A 23,918-nucleotide genomic window follows, 5' to 3' on the forward strand; every position below is an offset into this window, starting at 1 on the left:
CTGGCTCGTTCGTCGGTACAGTACTGTGAATGCCTTCACTTGTTCGTCCGGCAGCAACCTCTCGAGCCAAGCTGTCAAGCCTGTCATCCTCCTGTTACGTTGGTTCAAAGTCCACTTGATCATCCTTGAAACTCCTCGTCAGAAATTCATGCCCTGCAAATAATGAAATGTACCACTCACTGGTCCTGACTGCTTCCCGAAAGTCGGGACCTCGCTCCGTCGTTGATGAACACAACCAACGGCGTTCGCATACTTAAGCAATAGTTAATCAAGAAAAATAGATTCGGGCCTCCGATCGCACGTGCTTTGATGTAGTTGCGCAAGTCATGCGGCGAATGCTACACCTTGAAGGCTCTGTGCAAATAGTCGGCCACAGGAACTGCATAGGGTTGATATAGGGTTGGGGCAATGGCTAAAGGAGACCTTGGCTGAGGACTATTTTATTGATGTGTGGAAAACCTTTAATTCAAGAATTTCAATGCAACAACAATTTGCGCTGTATATTGGATCGCGTGCGATCGGATGGACTAGTTACATATGATCGCAATTAAGTCATGATATTCTGTCCCGTCTATTTGGCGGGCTGGGCTCATGGAGAAGCCTCGACAGCGTGTTCCTGCACCGACATGAGGACTGTGCCTCTATTCGGTAACTCCGGACATCATCTCGTGAGTTCCCAAGTGTCATAATCATCATGGCTGATCTTTCATGATCAAGCCAAGTCTATGCTCGTTAGATGCAGGTGCCCTGGTTCGAAGGCACTGCGCGCAGTGGTCCATTGTTCCAAACAGCCATCAGTGTGAGTTTGGACCAGATCTCGCAGCGCTCCAATGTAGGTCATGGTAATGATAAATCACACCCAATAGGGTAACACCGGGCTAGAAGCTCGAAGCACCATGGCCTTGAAGACAGGGAATAAGATCTCCAAAAACATTCGCGGAAAGCCAGTCCCAAGAACCGCGAAATGGAGCGAGCAAAGCAGACACTATGTCCGGAGGCGCCACTCCTGGAATTCAGTAGTTCCAACGACGGTTGGGAAAGGAAGAAAGTGCCGCGTCCACTGGACGTCCGAATGCGTCTTCAGCACAGACGCCCGAACGAATGCCAATCGGTGACGTGGCAATCGGCGTGCCTCCCGAGGATCTGATGATAGCTGTGCACACCACATGGATGCATCAGATCAGAGTGCTCTCTGAATGCACACGTGTGCTCTAGTAGAACTTACGTCGACCACCGTAAGGGTCGTGATGGTTCGGCGCCATGTTGTGATAGGGACTGTAATGATTTGGTCAGCACTGGTATCATGGCTTTGCCAGGTAGAAACGAGAACGGGGCAATCGAACCTCTGTTGTTGCTGTGGAGGAGTTGCAACAGGCTCACGGGCGATGGAGGATACAGTGGTAGCTGGACTAGGGTAAGCATACCTGCTGGGATCCACGTATTCCTGCTGAGGATAACCAGCGTCACGCGGCGGGCGCATCGACGGTGGTGGTGCCTGAGCGTATATGTTGCCTTGGGCGTAGCCGGTCACTGGCGGTCTGGGTCCGTGGTTGGAATCGTACGGGCTGGAAACAGGAGGAATATGTTCACCGGGACGAGAATATCCTGGAGGTCCGTTACCTGCAGGGTATTCGGGTGCGTACCGAGGTTGCTCATAGGGGGCCGTGACAGGTGGGCGTTGTCCATAGGCAGAGGGCAAAGGCACATCCTGCTGGTAGGGCATCCTGTTGTCCGGAGGTGGATATCCTCGGTCGGATGGACCATATGCACGACCATCCGGATGGTAGTTCCTTTCAGTCGTGGGAAGAGTCCGAGCCGGCGGTGCAACTGGTGGGTCCAGCTGCATCCTTTCTCCGAGGTTCCTTTCAGCAGACAGTCTATCGGAGGCCATTCTATCCCGGCTTGGGATTCCGTAAGGACCTTCCACTGACGGCGATTCACGAGCATTCACTGGCCGACCAGCACTGGATGCGTTGTAAGTAGTGGAACCGGCGTAATCTGGGTCACCCGTCAGAAACCATATTGCGATTGTTCGCGTTCGCTCGACGCAGTGATGAAATACCTCTAGGCCCTGTTCGCTGCTGTTCTTGCCGCCATCGTACGGAATCTGCTTTCAAGTCCAAAATCATGGCCTGAACGGAATTAGTCACTACATGACGAGCAAGAGGAACGTCTCTGCGACGACATACAGATGTGAGATTGCGGTAAGCTTTGATCCAGTATCCTTGAACGGGAACGCCCTGCTGATGGATGAGTATAATGCAAACTACGCAGCGATAGCCATGCACGGCCACAGTGGACTAACGTTATTCTCAGAGGCGTTTCCTTGTCCGGGACGGACGGTCGCATCATTTCCTAGGTAGCGCTGGATATCCGCTGAAATCACCTGGCGCTCGATGCCTTCGGCTGGCACGAACCACTGACGAACGGCGTCCGGCATTGTGGCCACAGAAGATGGAAATGAAATCCGGCGGGTGGATGCAAGCAAGTCCTTTGGAGGAAGGGTATTCGCAGTATGAGTGGCACACAAGAAGAACTGTGAAGGTCCCTTGGAAATCCGGATATTGTATACAAGCGGGCCTTGAGGAAGTCCTAGTGGCGCAAGAGGTCCGAAGATGGCCAGATGGAACAAATAATAGTAGTGGCAGAATGCAGTCCCGGTAAAAGAAGCGAACCAGCAAAGTGAAAAGCTCAGAAAAGCGACGTCCTCGAGGTAGATCGCGACCGGGAGTGGGGCAAGATTGTCTATCTGCTGTCCACGGATGACGGACACGACGCGAACTCGGCAAATCTCGTTTTACAGACCTATGCAGAAGGTCGCACGTCGAGCAGAGTGGATGAGGACAGATCGGTGCGAATAGAAGAGAAGGGAGGAATGAAGGGGAGGAGCAAGTAGTGATGGTGGTGAGCGACGATGATGTAGATGAAGAAAGAAGAATGTGACAGGAGGAGTGAATTGTGGCCAACAGATAGCGGGCAGGCGAACAGAAGCGAAGCGGGCGACGGAGCGCGCGATGACACGCAGGGCAACCACCCACCGTGGCCACCCAAAGCGTTCGAGCAGGAGAGGGAACAAGCGCGGGTAAAGCTGGGTCTTTCCACGGGTTCAATCGGTACTGCGCAGTTTTGTTCGGTAGGCCGTTAGGCATTTCCACTCATCACACCACTCATTATTGCTCTCCTCTGGTGAGACAGATGTGCGGACAAATGTACTGTAGCAGTGGTGGTTGTTACCCTTTCACGGTCAGGGTATAAGATATGGGTCTGGATTGGTGAGCATGGGATGTTGCGAGGGAAATTCAGGCAGGTTGCTGGTGGAAGTTCCAACTGGCATACCGCAGCAGCCGCCTACAGATTCTGCAGAGAAATTAAGTTGCGCAGACACCATCCGACCAACCAATTCCTCGCCAAATGATACGGTAGGGCCGATGTGCGCATACGGGAGAGTCACGAGCAGAGTGTGTCACTGAGAACGCGTGCATTTGTGTTCAGAATGCATGTGGCAGGACGCAGACTCGCAGGTCGCGCATGTGCGTCCTGTACGTGGTGATGGTGCATGAAGCCATAAGCGGCGATTCATGATGATCAGGTGGGAGGATGGGATTGCCCAACCAGATGCCTCCAGACCGTCAGGGTGCGTCAAGTTGGGCAGGAAGTCAGCGGGCGGCCCGGCGTCTGGCTGCCCATCTCTTCTCATGGAGGGGTAAATTATGACAATTTCTAGTTGCGTCTCCTTCCAAGGTTTGCTACAGGATCAACGACACGTGCATTTTTGTTTACATCCAGGTCGGGGACTACGAACATGCACGCCCTCATCTGAAAGCCAGTCGGAGTCCATATCCCCCGCCTCTCCGAACAGGATGTTAGGAAACCCGTCCATGATACGAAGAGTTGTGCAATAATCACTCCAAGTAGATATCCCCCGAGAACCGCACGAGAATGGTAGATTGACGAAAGGCACATATCATCGCATGGATGCAACGATTATTCCTCAGCAAAGGTCGGATCTCTCAGGAAATGTTCAACTTGGGCGATACCTATCACTCCAGTGTCAAGGATGATGTGCAGGAATCGACTTACGTCTGCTCGTCTCAGCATTGTCCGTCACGCCGCCGAACTCTTGAGCCACATCACAGCCCGACGTGCACTGTCCTCGCACGCACGTGATAGCCACCTACTGAAAGCCCGTTGACGCGGCGGCAAGTACATATCGCCTCGAAGAATTCTGAAGCATATCTGTACGATCAAATTGATGGATATGCCTTTGTCGCGGCCCAACACGTGGCACCAGCTACAGTACGATGCCCACCGACACGATCGGGATTATACCTCTCTCCTGCGGAAGACGGACATTTTCGACCTGACACTGGCAGCAACAAAGCCGAAATGTGCTACATTGTGATCCTGTGAAGAGAGAACAAAAGGCGAGCGTGCAATTCATTTTGCGCTCGCAGCAGCCATGTGTGATCGAAGTTGCTTTCTCTCCTCCGGCCAGGACATCCACCGTGTGTCTCAAGATGACGTCCAGATCCGTCGTTGCAGCCCGACCAACATCCGAGTTCGTGGATGAAACAGAGTGATTACTGTAATTCACGCGTCCCTGCCGAACCAAACATCGCGGTAGTTCACCGGTCCGTTTGGCGGAATATGTGGTCGTCTAACGGAAGAAGGAACATGAATCGTGACGCCACTGATGGTCAGTCTGCATCTCAGGACCATACTATGTGTGTTATCGGCACCAAGCGATTCGTGCACTGATATTTGCATGTCGGTATCAGGCGACTTTTGAAGCTAGGTTGCATCGTCGGGCAGCAGCGGTGCGATGCTGTGGCTCTGCACGTCAACATCTCCGATGCGGGTGAGTTACGCTAGTCCTCGTTCAGCGTCGCTACTGTCTCGTGCTCCGGACATGCACATGTGGTTGCCAGTGCGTACGGAGGACCAGAAGACACGCACCACAGCCTGCATCTCTCGGAAGTTTCGAAGATCACCATTACTGATTTGCACCTATCAACCAAGGTAGGTAAGGTCGGTCGTCCACGACAGGGCTGGCCTGATGATGATCGACCCGAGAAAAAACTTAACTGCAAATCATCGCATGTAGGGCAAGCATGTAACATGTATGTGACGAATGTCGTCGTCAGCCTTTTACAGTACGCCCTGTTCATCTGTTTGCGGCACAGAGCGTCGCGGCAGAGGCGGCCTCCGTCTGAGTCATACAGTCTAGACAGATATCCTCCGACGACGGTCAGGATAACTAACAATTTGATCAATCACCCTTACATGGACAGTTGCGAAACTCTGGGTTCGGACTCGTGGAAAAGCTCAACGCACGACATTGGAAGACCTCCTCAAACCATGGCGTTGGAATTCTCTCCACTGCCAGATTCGCAGTATCATCTGTATTTCAAACTCGTGGAGGAAGCTTGTGCTCCTGGAGTCATGGGTCTAATGTATGTGCTTTCTCGTGTCCGATCATCAGGTCAAGCCCGCCCTGGCCGATCCCAAGCCCTGTTCTATGGGAACGAAAACACGTTGGCATCCTATCAATTTGTGAATGCCACGGTCGCCCCCTTTGCAGTATTCATAAGTCTATCCGTCGCCTCTGGACACTCACGAATTATCACAGGTATCCCAACGGCGTTTCGCCTGCCGCGCTCGAGAACGCCACAGCAGCGACGTTTCGCTCTGAAGCCCGATTCCCCTCGCGAACATACCGCTTCAAAGTAGTCGACCCATCCCTGCCGGCGTCAGATCCCTACGAGGGCATCGTTGGCGTGAGTCAATGGCGTATATATCCACACGATCGTAGTCCGGAGGAGCTCGCCGAGGAGAAAGCCTGGGTCGAGGCTGACACAGCCAAGTATGGGGGGCCGGAAGGGCAGAACGTGGCGATGGTGAATGATTTCAGGGGTGCACACGCTGCGTTGAAAGAAAAGCATCTCGGGGCGAAAGCGCATGTTTATCTTCATGTTCTGGCTACACGGCCGGGATTCCAGCGAAGAGGAGTTGGTGCTCTGTCCATGCAGTGGGGAGCAGAGAAGGCTGATGCTTTGGGCTTGTTGTCGTACGTTGAGTCGAGTGCACAGGGGGTCGGATTGTATGCTCGGTACGGATTCGTTGAGGTAGATGTCTCGCCTTTTGATGGTAGGAAATGGGGCCATGGGGATGAATTGAGAGTTGTCATAATGGTGCGAAGTCCAAAGGGAAGCAGTAGTTCATGAATCACTAATAGGCAATACATCTACGAGTGGAGGGCGCTCTTACACCACTGGAAGCGATTGTTGCGTTCCCATTTGCAGTTGTCCATGGCGCTCACAGCTTCATTCGGCCTCCGAAACGGTGAAATGGTGCGAGACAGATGGAATATCGTGCTCAGCTAGGCGCACCATCCCGGGAACTCCATTGCTTGGGTATGTTCAGAGGATTTCGGGGCGTAGGGCCGCGTGACCACGATTGGCTCAGTCTTGCGACCTTGACAAACCCATCTTCGCTATTCGATCTCGAGGACGTTGATCGTTTGCCCGAGTACGATTTCATTGTTGTGTCCTCAGTCATCGAAGGCGATTGGACACTGGATCTCGGTATGTCGACCAACTCAACCTCATGACTGCTGACCTTCCAGGCAGTGTTCTCATTGGCAGAAAAAAGTTTGGCCTCTTCGTCGTAGTGAAGGTATCGCGCTTGGAACGCCAGGAAAAGCCCAAGCCATAGCACTCGGTCTGCTCGGAGCTTATTAGTGGCCTTGGACTCAATGTTGCGTCCATCGTCTTCGCTCTGGTTCTTGAAGTGGTCGGCAGGATGATACCCTCGGCTCCAGATGAGACCACGAATCAGGAAGTCCTCGGACAGGGCCTGAGCGGGCTCCAATATAGGAAAGCTGCCATCTCTACCATGTGCGAGGATGCGCGCGTTCACAGGGTGGAATTTGGCCAGCTGATTCAAGAATTTGGCCAATCGTGCCCAAGACACCCTGCTAGGGTCAACGAGAGTGCAAAATTGTTCATCCAGTAAGCTTTTGTTGTCCGTGGAGGATCGAAGTGTGTGCAAGGAATGCTGCCACGCCAGCATGATGTGAACAAATGAGAGGTTGTCCTTCAATACTATCTCATCTTCCCATGGATGCAGGAGCACGTCAAATGCTTTATAGCAGAAGTCGGCGCTAAATGCGAGCGCGTCGCTCATCTGCGCCTGGAAGGTATTTGCAGACAGGAGATCGATTCTCCCATCATTCACAGATGTCGCGCCACGTGCCGAAGATTTCGCATTGTTCGAGGCTGTCGTGTAGAGCCGCCACAAGGGATTCTGAGGATACCCACGCTCGAAGAGGCTGCCAATGTTAGTGATCGCTAGATAAGGCCCAATCTTGGGTAGGGACAGCGGGAGCTCGGAGAGCAGTCGTACAGCATCAGCCTTAACCCGACCGACCGTCTGCGAATCCTTGTTGGAACAGACCAGGGCATGGAATGTGACGACTCTAGCCTCAAGAGATCCGGCGCTTCGCTCGATAGCAGCATCGTCCTGCACGAAAGGACCACAAAGAGTTGCTAGGGAATCTCGGGCATTCGTGAATGGGACCCAGCAAGTCAGCGATTTCACAAAGAAGCAGAGTTTCCGAAGACTGGGTCGTTCTAAGATCCCAAGGTGGTGGTACAGTCGACCGACATCCGGACTGCGGTCTGAAGCTAGAGTGTACCATCGCGCCGCTACACCACCCCAGGCTGTATGAGCTTCCTTCTCGGGTTCGATAGCCATACGGTATCGCGCGAGATCTCCTAGGCATTCAATCCAAGTGTCCGTGTAGCTAGGAACAGTCTCTAGGAAAAGAGCAATCATCTGATACGCGAGGTAAATGAAAGCTAACATGTAATCGTGAGATTCCGGTCTTCGGTGTCTGAGGACTTCGAGGAACGCATGGATCCCGTGCTTCCACATCCTGGCAGGCATACTGTACTTGAATGGCAAGCCGTTCATTGCAGGAGTTGCTGCCTTATGCTGAGTAGCCTGAAACAAAATCAGCCAAATGAATGATTCAAGGGCGCATTCGTATTGCACTTACCATGATAAAATCATGATGATCGTACAGCAGGGTGCGATGCAACGCTATCAGCGTCTGCCACTGCTCGTTGGTGAGTGGCGCACGAGGCTCGGCGGCTTGAGCGGCATCTATGGTGATACATTTTGCCTCAATATTCGCAAGATTTCCATAGATCTTTTTTAAATCGGCGGACAGCTCTTCTGTCGTCATATGTAGCATCGGAACATGACCTGTGGGGCCAGCTGTGATTAGATCTTTGCGATTACTGGATGACTGAGTTCGCGTATCAACCGCACTATTTATTGGTTTTTTGTTCTCAAGAGGAGCCAAGGTAGCGAGTGATTCCAGTGGAAGTGAGGACGTCACTGGTGCCTGCGTCTTGTTCGGTATCTTATTAGGCTCAAATACCATCGGACTTCTACTGCACGGGGTACGCGAGTCTACCGCCGGCCGGAGTTCTGTGCCACCCAGATTGAAAGAATCGTGTTTCTGTAGGGTAAGCCCGCTCATATGTAGCGGTGAAGCTGCCTGGTCATGATGCCCAGCAAAACTAGATGTTTTCAAGGCTGATCCACGCTGAAGATCCGAAGACACATCCACTGCATCGCTCTGCACAGCGTGATTTTGAAAATCGGTCTTGTTCATCCTTCATGTAGGAAAGTCCTGTGATCTGCGCAATTCCGACGAAATTGCCAGAATTTCTGGGCAGGTCGAGTCACAACTGGTAGATAGAAGGCCCGAATCTCGCCTGATCACAATAAGTATGTCTCGCCATTTATCAAAAGAACAAACGCCAAGTCACTCACATTGACCGGGTGAAGCTTCTGCGTGTCGGGATTTGCTGGTGTAATTCGCGCGATTTCGAGTAGCATGCCACACCCTGATTGTCGATCGGCCGTGGACGGACGTTTTGATTAGCTTGTACTCACGACAACGAGTCGAGAACAGTCCTTGCGCAATACAGAGCAGATCTCGGAACAAATACGAGATGCTGATTTGCAACACGATGGGAAGCGAATAGGCGCATCATAATATAACTGCTCACCGGTGGCATATACAAAGGAGAAGGCGTGCGGCACGATGCAAGAAAATGCGCAAGGCAGGTGTGGCCTCCCGGCATCCGGCCGAGTCGCTCCCCGATTGTTTCTTGACGGAGGAGCCTTGAGGCCGCCCCCGCAGACCGGCATGAAGATTGAGAACGTGCACTAATAATAATCCATGTGGAACCATGTGTCTACCTTCTGTATCCACAGAAACCTCGTTTTGAAGTTTGAACTACTGAACTTTGCCATGTGGCTTTCTGACCGGTCTTTGTGTGGTTCGCGACCCATTGCCCATAAACTCAGGCGTCCTCATCATCAGCCAGGCAGCCAGGCAGCCAAGCCGTCTTCAGGCGATCAAGAACGACAGCAAATATCGTAAACTGGACCAAGGGATCCCAATGCGTTGTCACGACTAGAGACGGCTCTACACTGATGCAAGATTTTACGACGGCTTGCCGAGATTGCATGCGGCAGTGACTCAGTTACACGAAGCGAGCATTACAGGCCGGCAGTGACGGAAGAGCACCGAAAGGCTCTGCAAACGAACCTGCGATCAAGGTTACAGCCCTCTAGCCTTAAATTGTAAGACCAGAGATTACGGGAAACCAAACAGGAAGCGTGGTAACATGATGCTCACTGCAATGACAAATTACTACATCGACGAGCAATTAAGGTGCTACTGCCTGAGGTAGACAGTGATGCGTGTTCACGTTCATCCTGAGAGATATCCGGACGATCTATTTCGAGCCCAAATATGGATTACACTGCCAATGTCAAAGTCTCTCAATAAGCGTATCGATGCATCGCAATATTTCATCAAGATCATCGTTCTCAGCATAGACGATGGTCTATTCAGCGAAACGCATGAACGCCCGTTGTAAAAACGTCGGCAGCTGGAGAGCTACTGTGATCATGACCTGTTCTCAGATTCTGGTGGAAGATGCTCGAATTGTTCAGAAGGTGTGGTGTCGTTATTACGGTGACCGCCACGTCTGTTGCGTTGGGCAAGCGGCAGTACATTGGTCTTCGCGAATAGCTGCTCAAGTACATGCTCAAGCATGTTTGACGTGTCAGAGTGTTGGCGAAGGGGCTCCAGCAATCGCAGTTAGCTTCAAAATTCGCTGGCAGATACCGAACATTCTTTGCGCCAGGAAGCGATGCGACGAAGCCGCAAAACCTGTCTACGGTTGCAGCAGCAGCAGCAGCGCGAATGAAAGTTCTCGGCGGCTCACCCACTCACCTTGCTGTTGAGCACATGATTCTGTCCGACGAGCGTTGCCTTTTCCAAGACGGGGCGCTCTGTTGCGTCCGAATAAATCGGTTGGTCACTGATCGAAGTACTCAGATTATCAGTGTGATAGCATATACAATACCTAGGTACATTCGGAGTACATCCCGAATTCTGATGTCTACGACATGCAGGCATCCATGCCACTATTTGTGCAAGGCATATCGTCTTGTATTTTTTATTGAGTCGCGAACCAGCACACATTGTACTCAGCCTTTTCATTAGGCGCATCGACCTTCCGTCTTTGACACGATCCAGCGCTTGATCCAGCATCATGGGCTCAATCACGTCGTACGACGTCTTTCTCTTCACCGGCACACATAAACTTTGATAATGAAGAGTGATAAGATATTTCATCAAGTGACATCCTACCGTAATTGAGATCAATGCTGATCGATATAGTAAGAAGGCACGCTTACAATCGGTCCACCAGTTACTGGCGGCATATGTCCCTGTGCTCGTTGCGCCAGACACACCGGTGAGATATGTACAGTACCTGCGGATATGGATGCTAATCACAAGGCAACGTCAAAAGTGCGGAGAGCCAGCCTCCTCTAGTACGGGCGAAAGCTGGATTGCATGTCGCGGTGGATTAAGCTCGGAGATGTTCCCTGGCGTAACATCGATGTCGGCCGGGGCACATCGTGCGTGGCACCGCGTGCGTACAAATTTCGGGTGATGAGGTCCGAGAGAACGCTCGTTGCGGCCTAGTGGATCAAGCCAAATATCGTCGCGGTCCACCCACCTGCAGACCCCAAGCAGACCAGAGATCCCTGGAGGGTCTGAGCCCTGGGGTGATAATTCGCGGGCTTCATGCATAGCCTCGGACACCCTTGGAACGCGTTCAAGGTATTTTTCGAGTCGCGACACCTCTTGGACCCATGTCATCCCCAACAGCAGAGCGGCAACAATGGACTGGTTATCACGACTGATAGGTACCTCGCAAACATCGCGCAAGACTGCCCCGCGACCACCCGCCAATGATCCACAAGCTCGCCTCGTCAAATTTCGAAAAGTCTACAACACAGTGTTGCAGTTGATCAACCGACCAAGAGACCCTTCAAATGAAGCACCACTACTCAGTGAGCTGCATTCGTGTCTGGAGAGGATAGCTTCTTTCCTGCGTGACGAGACCCGCGCACCCGTCCCACATTCATGCATTCAGTTCGCAAGCACCAGCCAGCTTTATGCTGTAATTGCGCGCGCAGCGACAGCGAGTCAATATGAGCCTGTTATCCGCAGCGCTATCGCCACGTTCGCCGCCCTTATCGACAGTGAAGAGGAGGATTTCGTGTCCAGCGCGCCATTCGCCAAAAGCCTCATGCGCCTGATAAGAAGAGTAGTGGACAGTGGTAGCGTGCTCATTGGCATGGACACAGAGACCGCAATATTGGAATTATTGTTCACCATATCGGCGAAAATCCGCTTGCAGCCTGAGATTCTGCCGGTCTGGTTTCAATCTAGCGTCAAACAAGAGCTTGAAGAGTTGGTCTTGAAAGAGAAGAACAACTTTGTTGGAGTAACGCAAAAGGACGATTTCCCGTTGTGTTATTTGCTGATCGATAGAGTTCACCACGAGGGTAGAATTGGCGATTTTGCCCGGACAGGATTACTTTATATCTTCGAAGCTACAGGTCGCTCCAAGGAGTTGGAGGCCTGGATTGTGCAGAGTGATCTGCCTACTTTGATGGCATCAGGTCTGGGAGCTCTGTATAGTCAATTGAGCCGGGAGCTCAGTATTCTCCACCCTGACGCTACACTGCCCGCAGTACTAGCCATGAGCGACTACACGACCACACACACGCGTGCTACAGCAGAGTCGGCTTTCTCTGAGCGACACAAAGCCCACATGGCGACATTTCTGTCATATTTGGCATTTTGGCAAGACATCTTGGACCACTCTCGTAGTTCTGACGTCAAGCAGACCTTGCTAGATCACTTCCAGATTTTATTTTTGCAACAGCTACTTTACCCTTCATTACTGCAATCGAGTGATACCGACGGCGGTAGCTCTGTGGCGGTACTCACATATCTCCAAGCTGCTCTGGAATCCCTCGAATACCCCGATCTCGTTCACATGATTCTCACTTATCTCCTCGCAATCCCGGAAGGCAAGAGCGCTGACCTCTCTGCAAGCATTTCGAATCTCAATTCATTAAAACCTCCTTCACAAGCTACGTTGACACGGCGGAAGAGTCTGATGACACTTAATCCGCCCAAAGCGCCGAACGATGGCGTTGAACCGATACTCTTCAATCTTTTTGACTTGATTGTCAACAGTATTTGCTCCAAAAACAGCCAGACATCATTTTCCGCACTCAAACTCACATCAACATTAATCTCTCGACAAAGAAAGTACGCGCTGGGAACCTTGCTGAAGATTCAGAACATCAAGTCATCAGACCCGAGCAGGTCCATCGGTGCCTTGGAGGTCGAACTTGAACATTATTCGCTGCTGGCGACTTCCTTGCACCCTCAATTTGGTCTCGAAACCACATACGTAGGATTGTGCGAGGATGCGCGGCACAACATTGAGGCTCAAGTGGCATCTCACGCGACGAACGCAACACTTGAAAACAGCTTCATCGATACACAAGCATATATAGGCGAGTACCTGCTGGACAGCGACGACAGCCTTTTCAAAAGCATGAGTAGCACTCTCAGAACTTTTTTTACCAACTCTGTTGACGTCAATCTGGCATTGACTCAAGCATTCATTTCAATGGCGCTTTGTATAGAGATACGTCTCGATGGCTGGGCGGCGATTTCTCCCTCGCTTTATTCGGTCAGCGAGGAGACCACCAGTGCGACCCGGCCTTGGCAATCCTTCCTCGATAGTGAAGAAGAAAACGCTTGGCTCTCCCTCAAGCGTGCAAGTCATCGACCCGCCTGGACCGACCAATCCTCACCCGCCTTGTTCCGGATCTTAGAGCAGCTGGCCACCGAGCTTGAAAGTGTGCGGGAGAGAATCAAGAACCTAGACCAATTAATAGCAGTACGCAAGACGATGCTGCAAGCCTCCAACCTCGACATCTTAGCAAGTGAGCCGCCGTCGTTAATGAACAGTCCCGTCCAGGGCAGCTTCCTTGAGGTCCCAGGGCAATTTCTGTCGTCAAGCCGAAGTTCGAGTCGGGCCCGAGGTCGAGAGAGCCTCGAGCCGAACAGTCGAGCCACATCCCCTCATCCAGCGGGGATCTCTGCACGACGCCGTGATGAGAGTCGCGGATCCAGCCGCTCTCCAGGTCCCCGCTCTGTATTCCGTCCACCGCCGCCGGACAACCCATCGACGACGGATGTGCTCATGCAGACGGTCTCGTTGCCGGTCAACGGGTTGCCAGACCCTGAGCACAAGGACAGCGGCGTGCGCTCAGCTAGCCTCAACCACGTCCTCACGAACATTGTTGTGTTGCAGGAATTCGTTCTGGAACTCACGGCCGTACTACAGGTTCGCGCCGCAGTGCTTGGTCCGAGGGAAGTGCAATCTGTCGTTTGAGATGAAGCGACCAGAGAAGCAGCGTGCATGAACATCATAATTCTTCATTCGTTTTGTGACTGGCGATACCCAGGAGGCATGAAGAGCGTCACGGGCGGAGATGCGCAGGCCAAGGTCTGGTACTTTACGATTGTATATTATGCCGTCACTAAACGAGCTTGTATATCGCGATGATATGCGAATGAAACTGGCCTACTGGTCTTCTCGTCTTGTCAAGGCTTCATGCCATTCCGAGGAAATAAAGTCGCCTGCTAAGCTATCATACAACATGTGCCAAATTTACAAAGATTCCCTCTCTTCATATGACTTTGGCATTGTGTGGCTCTATGATAGAAGTTGACGTATTGATGGTCAATACGCCCTTCAATCTCACCATACGAGCTCACTTAGCTGGTGAATTCCCAACGCCGTCGCTCACGAAATCACAAGCCAAACACAACTCTCAGAAACTACGCTTTAATGCAAAACAGGAGGGCCCAGCCGCCAGCAACGCCGGGACAAAAATCAAGATCAGTCCTCCATATCGCTTGGTGGGTTGGAAAGCCCATCGCTATCACTATCCACAGCATTCGTGGTGGATTGCTTCTGCTGTCGCAATGAGCGCCCACGAGTGGCGCGCGAAGCAGGCGTGGCTGTTGCCTTGGACCTTGTCCTTTCAGCTGACCTGGCCGGCGGTGCTGGTTGGCTCGTCGGTGGCGTGGAGGATTCGCGTTCCTCGGCGTCCTCGGCGTCCTCTGCATCTTCGGGAGCCGCCGACTCAGCGTCGCTTGTGGCTTGCCACTGCTCCATTTCCTCGTCGTCCTCGCTATCGTCGTTCTCGGCATAATTGCGTGCTCGGTTAGAACGAGAGCTCTTCCGTCTCTCTGAATCTGGGACTGAATCTCGGGACGTCTTCTTTGGCTTGGGCGTTTTTGTCGATTTTGGCGTTCTTCGCGTCGAGGTCGGCTTGTGGCTGGTGGAAAGCGATTGTCTAGGCTTCTTCACAGACTGAGTCGAAACACCCTCAGCTTTTCGCTTCTTTGACTTGACACTAGATTTCACGAGGTCTTCCAGTCTGTCAATCATGTCTTCAGGCAAGAAGCGTTTCTCGGAAATTTCCTGGGCCATGGCTGTGCTGTGTATACGCGAGAACAGACCCTGTGGCAAAGCTGGTTTACCTGGCAATACAGGGAGTGACCACCCACGGATCTCCTGATACTGGCGGATGATCGCTTCGCTAAGATCCGAAAGTACGTATAGGTTCTCACTCTTGTTTGGGTCGATCCGGTCCTGGATACCCATGGCCTTCATCGCTTGCGCAAACTTGTAGATGTGTGGGAGATTTGTTTCGGTTGCCACATTTTTCAGGTAGAACATGATGTATTCGACGGAATCAACTAGATCGTCTGTTTCTGTTCCGAAGTCATCGTGATGTGCGAGAAGACTTAAGAAGCGTGGGAAGACACCTTCGAGAATGCCTTCCTGTCGTTGAGCGTAAGCGGCGGCGCGAGCTCTTATCCAGGTGGCGGTATTCTCCTTGACGCTCTTTATCGGCTCGAATGCATAAATGAACACAAGCCCATAGAATCGCGCACGTAGTTTGCCTTGACCCAGGTACTTCTTGAGAGTGCCATTGAAACCTGTCCGTACTTGTTCGACAGGATCTTGAGCAATCTTGATAAGGCGATTGAAGTCAGCGGGGAGGAAAAGTGCATCGCACGATCGGATACAACAAAGCTTGAGGATGAGCTTTGCTGCAGCTAGTCGCAGTCGTGCTTTATAGTGAGCGGGAGTTGAGCCCCCCGATTCTTGTGAGAGCTCGCCAGCCTGCTCTATCAGGGTATTGAGTAACTTGAAGATTGGAACCGAGGCATCCTCCAAAGACGTGCTCAGCTTCTCTGTCTCTGCCCGTATCGCTTTGCCTCGGAAGCCATTGACGAGCAGTCTCAAAGCCAATATTCTAGCAGCGAGATCGTCGCTGACAGTGTCATCCCACTCGGGGTCGGTCTCGTCAGCGGCAGTGGGCGACTGAGCGAGGACCTTATCAGCTACGATCTGAGTGATCGCTTCGTCGAAGCGTTCTGTTTCCGCGTTTGCCAGCAATCGCAATTGACTCATGGCAGCCAATCTCGACGTGTAGCTCTCAGCGCCAAGTTGGAAGCCTTTCATGCAATATTGCATGATGTCCTTGACATACATATCCTTTTTGTCTGCCGAAGTCACAATGACCGTGACAGCGTGCTTAGCAGCAGCTGACGGCACGCCGTGCATTGCCATCTTGGCCATAGCTTTGTAGAAATCGCGGTCACTGAGCATCTCTTTGGGAAAGCGGCGGGAAAATCCGGCGCAGGCTTTCAAAGAATCGACTGCGCTGGGGTCGTTTGGAGTTGTGGCTGTCGGCGCCTGTTGTTTGAGAGTCTCGCAAAGCTCTTTGACGTGCGCTTTGAAGACAGTTGGGCTGCGCGTCGCAATTTCCTTCAATATTTCGTTCGCAGCTTGACCAAGGCCCTGTTGGTCAGTACGAGCAAATTCCATGATTGCTGGTACATGACTCTTGTTGTATACCAGGAGAGATGCCGAGCGCAAGAAGGAAATGACCGTATCGCTGGTAGCTGAAACGTCACTCGGTGCTTGTTCCAGTCGTTTCCTAAGTTCCTTTAGAGCATTCACTACTCTTTTGTAGTCACTCTCGGCCGAATAGCAAAATCGGACTAACGCAAAATTGCGTCGATCGTGGTAGTTGAAAAACTTCCCAAGCTGTTCGGCGGCGGATTTTGGATCTGGAAGATCCCGCACCAGAGCATCAATCAGCTTTGAGATTTGTTTTGCGGATTCCGCGCTGTCACCCTCACGAGCCTTGTTCGAAATTTCTGAATGCTCTAGGATCTTGTCCACATAAGCAGCCCGTGAAACCGATTGAATCTGGAGTTGGAAGAAAACTTTCTGTGCTCGTTCGCCAAGGTCTCGTAGCAGCACCAGCAATCGTTCAACTCTGATGCGATCCGGATGCATGGCGCTCTCCTCACCGTCCACGCGTTGGATACCACTCGTGCTGGCCTTCGCCTTGAGGGGCGGAAATCCCACAGGAAGTAAGGACTCGTTCAAGACTTGTGGTACTGTAACGTTAATGCTACCAATGTTTTTATACCTTGCTTCCAAGATGTGAGAAGGAATCCCGCCAAGAATCTTGCGCACGACAGTGTTCCCTTCAGCGATGGCTCCGGATGCCACACCCCAAATGCGCCCAAGAAGCTCAAGTGCGCTTGTGTGTACGAGTGACTTGGGGTCGACAGCACGATCGGCTAGATTTGCAAGGATGGAACCCACGTCCATGACGCCGCCGTTGCTCCCTAGCTTCTGGACTATCAGGGGGAAATTGAACCGTGCGATGCTTTGCACAGCAGAGAGGCGGACCTTTTCGTCATGGTCGACAAGCATGTCGGAAATGTGTCGCAACAGGCTGGATTCTTGCTCCGTTTCAAGACCTTTGCCTCCGCCAGAAGTCAGAACTATCTGTCCAGCTTCCGCCACCCAGACACTTCTGACAGCTGCGGCTTTGTCACGATGTCGGTCCATGAAACCTTGATACGCTGAGGGATATACGGATGCGAATGCGTGTGGCGCATTGGGTGTTAGCAAGATGCCAAGATCCTGCGGAGGAGGAGAATACTCCTGACTGCTCTGTGACGGATGTGCAGACGGATCCAATTGTACTGAGGGCGGCCAACCAGCGGCACCGATGCCAGCAACCATATCACCGATTGTTTGGACCGCCATTACTCGTAAATTGACATTCTCGCCAGTGACCTGCGCCTCAACTTGAGGAACTACGTTGCGGATGACGTCAGGGCATGAACGCCATAATTCTCGTAGAAGCCGATGCGCTTTTTCAGCTTCTTGCAAGTCTTCCTCGGAAGGCGGCGTGAGCAGACCAGCGTCATCCTCATCATCACTGTCTTCATGGTTTCTTCGCTTCGGCTTTGTCTTGTTGGATTTAGTGGTGGTAGATGTCTCAGATGCGTCGATCAAGACAGCATTGAAATAATGGCCGATGTAACGCGCCATCTTGTCTGCGCAAGTATTGCACGTGTATTGCGCCATGGTGTATGCCGACGAAAGCTCCCGGGGTGCCGGAGCCTGCTCTCCCTTCTTCGAGCTGCTAGCTAAGGCGCTCAGGTCTGCTCTCAAAAATTGTGCCAGTATAACCTCGACCACTGGGGATGGTAGGGTTCCAGACTCCTCGACAAGCGTGCTCAACATCTGGCTCATATGAAATTCGACATTTTTGCTGACCTGATCAGTACCACTGCCGCGAATTGTTCCTGAGACCACGTCGAAGCAATTTGAGAACAGATCAGTTATAAGTTGCTCAGAACCTGGAATGTCAGATATGAGGACAATACTCTGCCAGGTCCCGAGCGATTCGAGGATGCTGTGATGTTGCGCATTGTAAGGATCGCTCGGCGTCGCGAGTGCAGGGATTATCGATGTGACAAAAAGACCGAAGATCTCCTTCAATTGTGAAGTTGTGTAGGGCGCATGTGGGGCCAATATCCGGAACATTTCGACGATGCCGAGCATAGCAAACGCGCGAATGCCTTTGTCCTTGTGTCCTAGAAGCATTGAGCTGGCCAACTCTTGCGCCTTAGGAGCAAGTGAGCGCCTCGCATCTTGCTCCTCCTCGTCCAATTGCTCCATCGGTTGGAGCTCTTCGTACAATGTCCGTAATCGGCGCAAGAGCTCGCTGACTGGAATCGCCTTGCCAGCGCGCCATGTCAATGGTTCATTGAAGCGCAATCTCTTAGATGCTCTCAAATCGCCCTCGACATCGGCATCCAGCTCCTCGATTTCCTCTTCGACATCTTCGACTGGCGCAGGACTGGCCGCGCGCTTTCGTCGCGGCATTGTGACAGTATATGAGTGGACTGAGCAGTGAAGTGTAAGCCACTGGATCGTGGCACAGAGATTTGAAGAGGTGAGCAGTCTGATAGTGGCAAATATTGCGACGCGAGATGTTGGCGATGCTCTTGAATATCGTGATGCGCTGGGCGATGTCCTAAGGAATTTGGTATTGATGGAACATTGGAATGGAAGGCCCGCGACACGTCCCTCACGCGCGACATCATCAGAGCACGCGCGACTACGGTCATGTCACGTGACAAACTTTCAGCACTCCCAGGCACCACGTCCGGGGGGCAATTCTCAATAATAATACTGCAGTGTACAGAAAGAAATGGTTCCGCGATGAGCTTGAGCTCTCGTATATAGGAAATAATTAATTAATACGTGCCCAGGAGTAAATGCATGGTCGGGGCGCCACTGGGGCGCTTGAATACATATGCCGGGATCTACCGCACGCTCGCAAGTTCGCCATGCGTGACCAGTGGCTGGACAAACAACTTGATCACATCAGTTAGGTCAATAGGACAATACGATCGTATCCATCAAAACTTTGATTCTCCTCGATTGGAGAGTGATGCACAGAGTTGTCGTGACTGGACTGGGTGCCATCACACCTCTTGCAGCCGGTATCAAGCAAACATGGGCTCGTCTCATAAATTCTGAATCTGGTCTAGTGTCGACCTCGACGAGAGGCGCGCAATTCGATGTTTTGCCCAGCAGAGTTGCTGCACTCGTACCGCAAGGTGCGAAAAACGATGGAGCATGGCAGGCGAGAGACTGGTTACCCGCCAGCGAGGAGCGCCAGATGGCCTTGTTTGCTCAATACGCCATTGCTGCGGCCCAAGAAGCCTTGACCGACGCTGGTTGGCATCCGACGAAACAAGAAGACCTCGAAGCCACTGGTGTCACGATTGGTTCAGGAGTGGGCAATCTCGATGAGGCCTACAACACATCGATTGCGTTTCACGAAGCTGGCTATCGTAAAGTCTCGCCATTATTCGTTCCAAGACTGTTGATCAATCTTGCTGCCGGACACATCTCTATTAGGTACGGCTTCAAGGGCCCAAATCATGCTGCGACTACGGCCTGTACGACAGGCCTGCACGCCATTGGGGATGCCTCTAGACTAATAGCCTTTGGCGATGCAAAAGTTATGGTCGCTGGCGGTGCCGAATCATGCATCCATCCTCTGGCAATCGCCGGTTTTGCCAGGGCTCGAAGTCTCGCTACTGATTGGAACGACAATCCGGCAGCGGCATCACGCCCATTCGATCGCCAAAGGGCTGGTTTTGTTATCGGAGAGGGCGCTGGCGTTGTGATTCTGGAGGTAAACTCAACGTCGTGATTCAGTACATGCTCCTTCAATGCACTGACACATTCTGAAAACAGGAGTTAGAACACGCAAAGTCTCGTGGCGCGAACATCTATGCAGAGATCAAAGGCTACGGACTGTCTGCTGATGCCCATCATATGACAGCGCCGCGGGCAGACGGCCACGGTGCATTTTTATCCATGAGACACGCACTGAGGCATGCCTCTATCAGACCGGCGGAAGTCGACTACGTTAATGCTCATGCGACCTCGACCAAATTGGGAGATGCAGCAGAGAACAATGCGATCAAGACTCTGCTTCTGGGTGAGAATGGCAGACAATCTGCTTCTGGAATTAATATGAGCAGTTCGAAGGGAGCCATCGGGCACATGCTCGGCGCCGCCGGCGCCGTCGAAGCAATTTTCACCATCCTGGCAGTTAAGCACGTATGTAGCACACTCATGTCTCAAATTGACCGTGCATTCCTGGCAACAGCAGCTAATGCAGGTGCGAGCAGAACATTATGCCACCAACCCTCAACCTTGAGACGCCGGGTGACCCTGCAGAAGATTTCAACTGCAACTATGTCGCAAAGACATCACAGTCACACACCGTTCAAAATGCGCTTACGAATAGCTTCGGTTTCGGCGGCACCAATGCCAGCCTTTGCATTTCGAAATACAATTGACTCAATCGCTGAAGATAAGCTGCATCCTTATCAATGCCAATGCGCGGGATGTGAGCCCCGCATTGACAGTATTGGCAAGCTGCAAAGTCAATTTCAAAATGTTCACTGACTCGGGGCAATGATCCGCTGAATAAAATACGAACTTCGTTGCGCTTGAGAATATGAAATAGCGTATCTTTTCGTCGCAGACTGCGATCTTCGCTTGGGTATACACGAATCGATCCGCAGACATGGAGTTTCAGGGCACAGAATTGCCATCAACCCGCACGAGGTACCATGCGCTCAAACAAAAGGCTCACAGCCTGCATTCGACAATACCCTGGATCCGACGACTACCGGCTCCTGCAATAGCGATTACAGCCCTCTTGCTGATCGTTCAAGCCCTTGTCTGGACATCTGTCGGCGTCGTCCTTAGCTTTCATCCTGCACTCGTCTCTACGGCCGTCCTCGCCTACACGCTCGGCTTGCGGCATGCCCTTGACGCTGATCACATCACCATCATTGACCTCGTCACGCGGCGATTGTTGGCTTCTGGTCAGCAGCCTGTTACAGTTGGCACCTTCTTTTCCCTCGGACACTCAACCATTGTCATCATCACAAGCATTGTTGTTGCGGCAAGTTCAGCAGCAATCCAGGATCGCTTCGAATCGTTTCAGAATGTCGGGAGCATCATCGGAAGTTCCGTATCTTCTGGTGTCCTGATTATTCTCGGATGTATGAATGTGTACATTCTCTTTCGGCTGGTACAGCAGCTGCGTCGGGCGATCGCGACCCCGAGCGGCCAGGAGTTGCCTAACATGTCATTTGAGGGGGTAGGATGCATGTCACTGCTGATGAAGCGAGTCTTCAAATTGGTGGACCGACCTTGGAAAATGTACCCAGTCGGCGTCCTGTTCGGCTTGGGCTTCGACACTTCTTCAGAGATCGCCTTGCTTGGCATCGCGTCCATCGAGGCAGCACAGGGCACCTCACTCTGGCTTATTCTGATCTTTCCTATTCTATTCACGGCTGGAATGTGTCTACTCGATACCGTTGACGGCGCCGCCATGATGAGTCTGTACACCTCAGCTCGCCTAGCGAAGGACAATATCGCGGTGCTTTACTACCAATGTGTGTTGACCGCAGTCACCGTCAGCGTGGCTTTGGTCATTGGCGTGCTCCAGCTCCTGAGTATGATCCTGAACATTCGTCCGGACTTGGACGGTCCTTTCTGGGAGGGAGTTGGCATAGCCGGAGACAACTATGATATCATCGGTGGTGCCATTTGCGGGTCCTTTCTGGTCTTTGGTGGATTGTCGATGGTGCTGTATAAGCCTTGGCGACGACGGATTGATCGGGCTCGACTGGCGGCCAGTGGCTACGATCACGAAGGGCTTAATGAGCACGGCGAAGTGGAGCAAGTCGATATTATCGAGGGAGATCTCGAGGGATCTGGCAAGCCAGTGGAAAAGAATGCATCGGGCAAGCTACCGAGCGTCGGCGAAAATGCACTCGGTGCAGATGAAATCGTTCGTGAAGCCCGGACAGCACCTTAGACAGACAAGATGTACAACACGCATAGCATTGCATCATCTGTTGGCCCCATGCAATCTCCAATGCCTTGAAACATGACCGATCAACTCAATCAACTTTTGAAGTCCGTACGCCAAAAAGGTCCCCACTGTGCCGCTTCAATGCCTAGTTTCCGAAAATGCAAAGCCGCATCCATATGCCACAACATCCCAAGAGTTCGCCGACAAAATAACATGATTCACAGAGGCGGTCGCTCGTCAAGTCCAGCGCTCATGAGCGAGGCGACTTTAACGGCTGTTTTGCAGAGTACAATCTGCGGAGCGAGCTGCTAACGTGAGCGAACTCCGTCGGTGGCCCGGGTTCATCTCCGTCCGGGCTCCGTATGCTCGCACCTGAGGATGACTTATCCGCCTCGACGAACCGGAATGATGTCAAAGTACTGACGCTGCTCTTCATGCTAGCATCACGTAACATGTGTGCCGACGCCGCTGCTTCCGAAAGTGCCGAAGTTGTTCTCGGCTGCGACAGGCCAATTTCCGCAGAGGTAGCAGCGAAGGACATTGCACGTTGGGGAAATCGAGAGCTCTGTGGCAGCTGGTATGATGAGCTTGAATTGAGTGTGCCGTAAGATGAACCCGGCGTGTGCGAGAGCGACGGAATGTAGCTATCGGCTGAGGCGCGCGTCCCTTGGTTGCGGCGCTGTCCAGTCGACTGATATGAGACATGATCGCTTGGGAGATATGTCATTGATCTTGCCGTCTCGTAGAGTTGGCGAGGGTTGTATCGATGGTCACGATCATGATCCTGACGTGAGCCTTGGTCTGCCATTGATAAGCCGGCGAAAGAAAATGACAATGGTTTCAGGACCGTTGGAGAGCGTTGTGGGACAATGTCGAAGTGCGGGTAGTGCGGTATTTCGTGTAGTGGTGACGATGGTGATAGTAATGGAGATGGCATTGGTGAAGATAGGTATTCGTCCAGCACATTGTCGCGTTTCCGACAGCTTTGATGTTCTGTCAATGGGACATCTTAATACGCCGGGACAATTTCGTTCACATACCTCTCGGAGCAATATAAGGCCTGACCTGGCGACACGATTTGCTTCTCACATGTGGCACTGTCATGAATGTCGTTAGAAGGCGTTTCAGTAGCGTGTTGATACCCCTTGTAAGCCAGAGAAGTCCATCTGCAGCAAGAACGTCGTCTCAAGCTGTTTTGCCAGACTGACACGCCAGGGAGGTTCGTCAAGTCAAGTTTGACACTCACCAGAATTGAAGAAAACCGGCCCCTGAGTCATCATCGCTCTCATGAGAATTCCGCTGATCGTCACGCCTAGCGCCGCTATGGTGTGTACTTTTCGTTGGACTCTGTAGCTTCATGGAAGTTGTTGAGGAATGATGACTATGTCGAACAACTTTGCGTCCATACGAACTCGAACGTGAGAATTGAGGTCGCTGAGTCATCGTGAGTGGCGATCGGTTTAGCGATGTGGTGGGTATTGTTTGTGAGTCGAGACTTGTGAAGACGCCTCTGATGTTTTCAAATTTGACGACTCGATCGTAAGCAGCTAGAAAGATCGAATGCTTGAGCGATGTTCAACAATATCCGAAGCCCATACAAGTTTGTGATTGTCCAATGCGGCGTCGGCCTGCTGTCTATGATT

At 52.1% G+C, this 23,918-nt stretch overlaps 8 protein-coding genes across 8 annotated transcripts; 4 read left to right on the top strand and 4 right to left on the bottom strand.

Moving 5' to 3' along the window:
• Positions 1-1,211: 1,211 nt before the first annotated feature.
• On the bottom strand, positions 1,212-2,440 carry K489DRAFT_320055 (uncharacterized protein; the record flags this gene model as incomplete). The annotated part of the gene is made up of 5 exons (XM_033601429.1): positions 1,212-1,275; positions 1,425-1,998; positions 2,063-2,132; positions 2,190-2,240; positions 2,306-2,440. 5 exons carry the CDS (start codon positions 2,438-2,440, stop codon positions 1,212-1,214), a joined length of 894 nt encoding a protein of 297 aa, XP_033459510.1.
• Positions 2,441-5,894: 3,454 nt separating this feature from the next.
• Positions 5,895-6,224, top strand: K489DRAFT_320692 (uncharacterized protein; the record flags this gene model as incomplete). The annotated part of the gene is made up of 1 exon (XM_033601477.1): positions 5,895-6,224. One exon carries the CDS (start codon positions 5,895-5,897, stop codon positions 6,222-6,224), a length of 330 nt encoding a protein of 109 aa, XP_033459511.1.
• A 151-nt stretch (positions 6,225-6,375) lies between these two features.
• Positions 6,376-8,248, bottom strand: K489DRAFT_410765 (uncharacterized protein; the record flags this gene model as incomplete). Its single annotated transcript, XM_033607737.1, has 2 exons — positions 6,376-8,004; positions 8,060-8,248. The coding sequence occupies 2 exons, from the start codon at positions 8,246-8,248 to the stop codon at positions 6,376-6,378; spliced, it is 1,818 nt and encodes a 605-aa protein (XP_033459512.1).
• Positions 8,249-11,279: 3,031 nt separating this feature from the next.
• K489DRAFT_320752 (uncharacterized protein) lies at positions 11,280-13,862 on the top strand (the record flags this gene model as incomplete). The annotated part of the gene is made up of 1 exon (XM_033601486.1): positions 11,280-13,862. One exon carries the CDS (start codon positions 11,280-11,282, stop codon positions 13,860-13,862), a length of 2,583 nt encoding a protein of 860 aa, XP_033459513.1.
• Positions 13,863-13,986: 124 nt separating this feature from the next.
• On the bottom strand, positions 13,987-18,916 carry K489DRAFT_381241 (uncharacterized protein). The gene has a single exon (XM_033605073.1). The coding sequence runs from the start codon at positions 18,744-18,746 to the stop codon at positions 14,373-14,375; it is 4,374 nt and encodes a 1,457-aa protein (XP_033459514.1). The 5' UTR covers positions 18,747-18,916; the 3' UTR covers positions 13,987-14,372.
• A 329-nt stretch (positions 18,917-19,245) lies between these two features.
• K489DRAFT_358743 (ketoacyl synthase domain-containing protein) lies at positions 19,246-20,743 on the top strand (the record flags this gene model as incomplete). The annotated part of the gene is made up of 3 exons (XM_033602589.1): positions 19,246-20,070; positions 20,133-20,501; positions 20,573-20,743. The coding sequence occupies exons 1-3, from the start codon at positions 19,318-19,320 to the stop codon at positions 20,741-20,743; spliced, it is 1,293 nt and encodes a 430-aa protein (XP_033459515.1). The 5' UTR covers positions 19,246-19,317.
• Positions 20,568-22,401, top strand: K489DRAFT_244464 (NicO-domain-containing protein). The gene has a single exon (XM_033599902.1). It carries the CDS (start codon positions 20,974-20,976, stop codon positions 22,276-22,278), a length of 1,305 nt encoding a protein of 434 aa, XP_033459516.1. The 5' UTR covers positions 20,568-20,973; the 3' UTR covers positions 22,279-22,401.
• K489DRAFT_244463 (uncharacterized protein) lies at positions 22,402-23,876 on the bottom strand. Its single transcript, XM_033599901.1, has 3 exons — positions 23,522-23,876; positions 23,316-23,372; positions 22,402-23,258 (listed from the first exon to the last, which is right to left on the bottom strand). The coding sequence occupies exons 1-3, from the start codon at positions 23,716-23,718 to the stop codon at positions 22,526-22,528; spliced, it is 987 nt and encodes a 328-aa protein (XP_033459517.1). The 5' UTR covers positions 23,719-23,876; the 3' UTR covers positions 22,402-22,525.
• Positions 23,877-23,918: the final 42 nt, after the last annotated feature.

Source organism: Dissoconium aciculare (assembly GCF_010015565.1).
Source record: "Dissoconium aciculare CBS 342.82 unplaced genomic scaffold K489scaffold_7, whole genome shotgun sequence".
Taxonomy (NCBI): domain Eukaryota; kingdom Fungi; phylum Ascomycota; class Dothideomycetes; order Mycosphaerellales; family Dissoconiaceae; genus Dissoconium; species Dissoconium aciculare.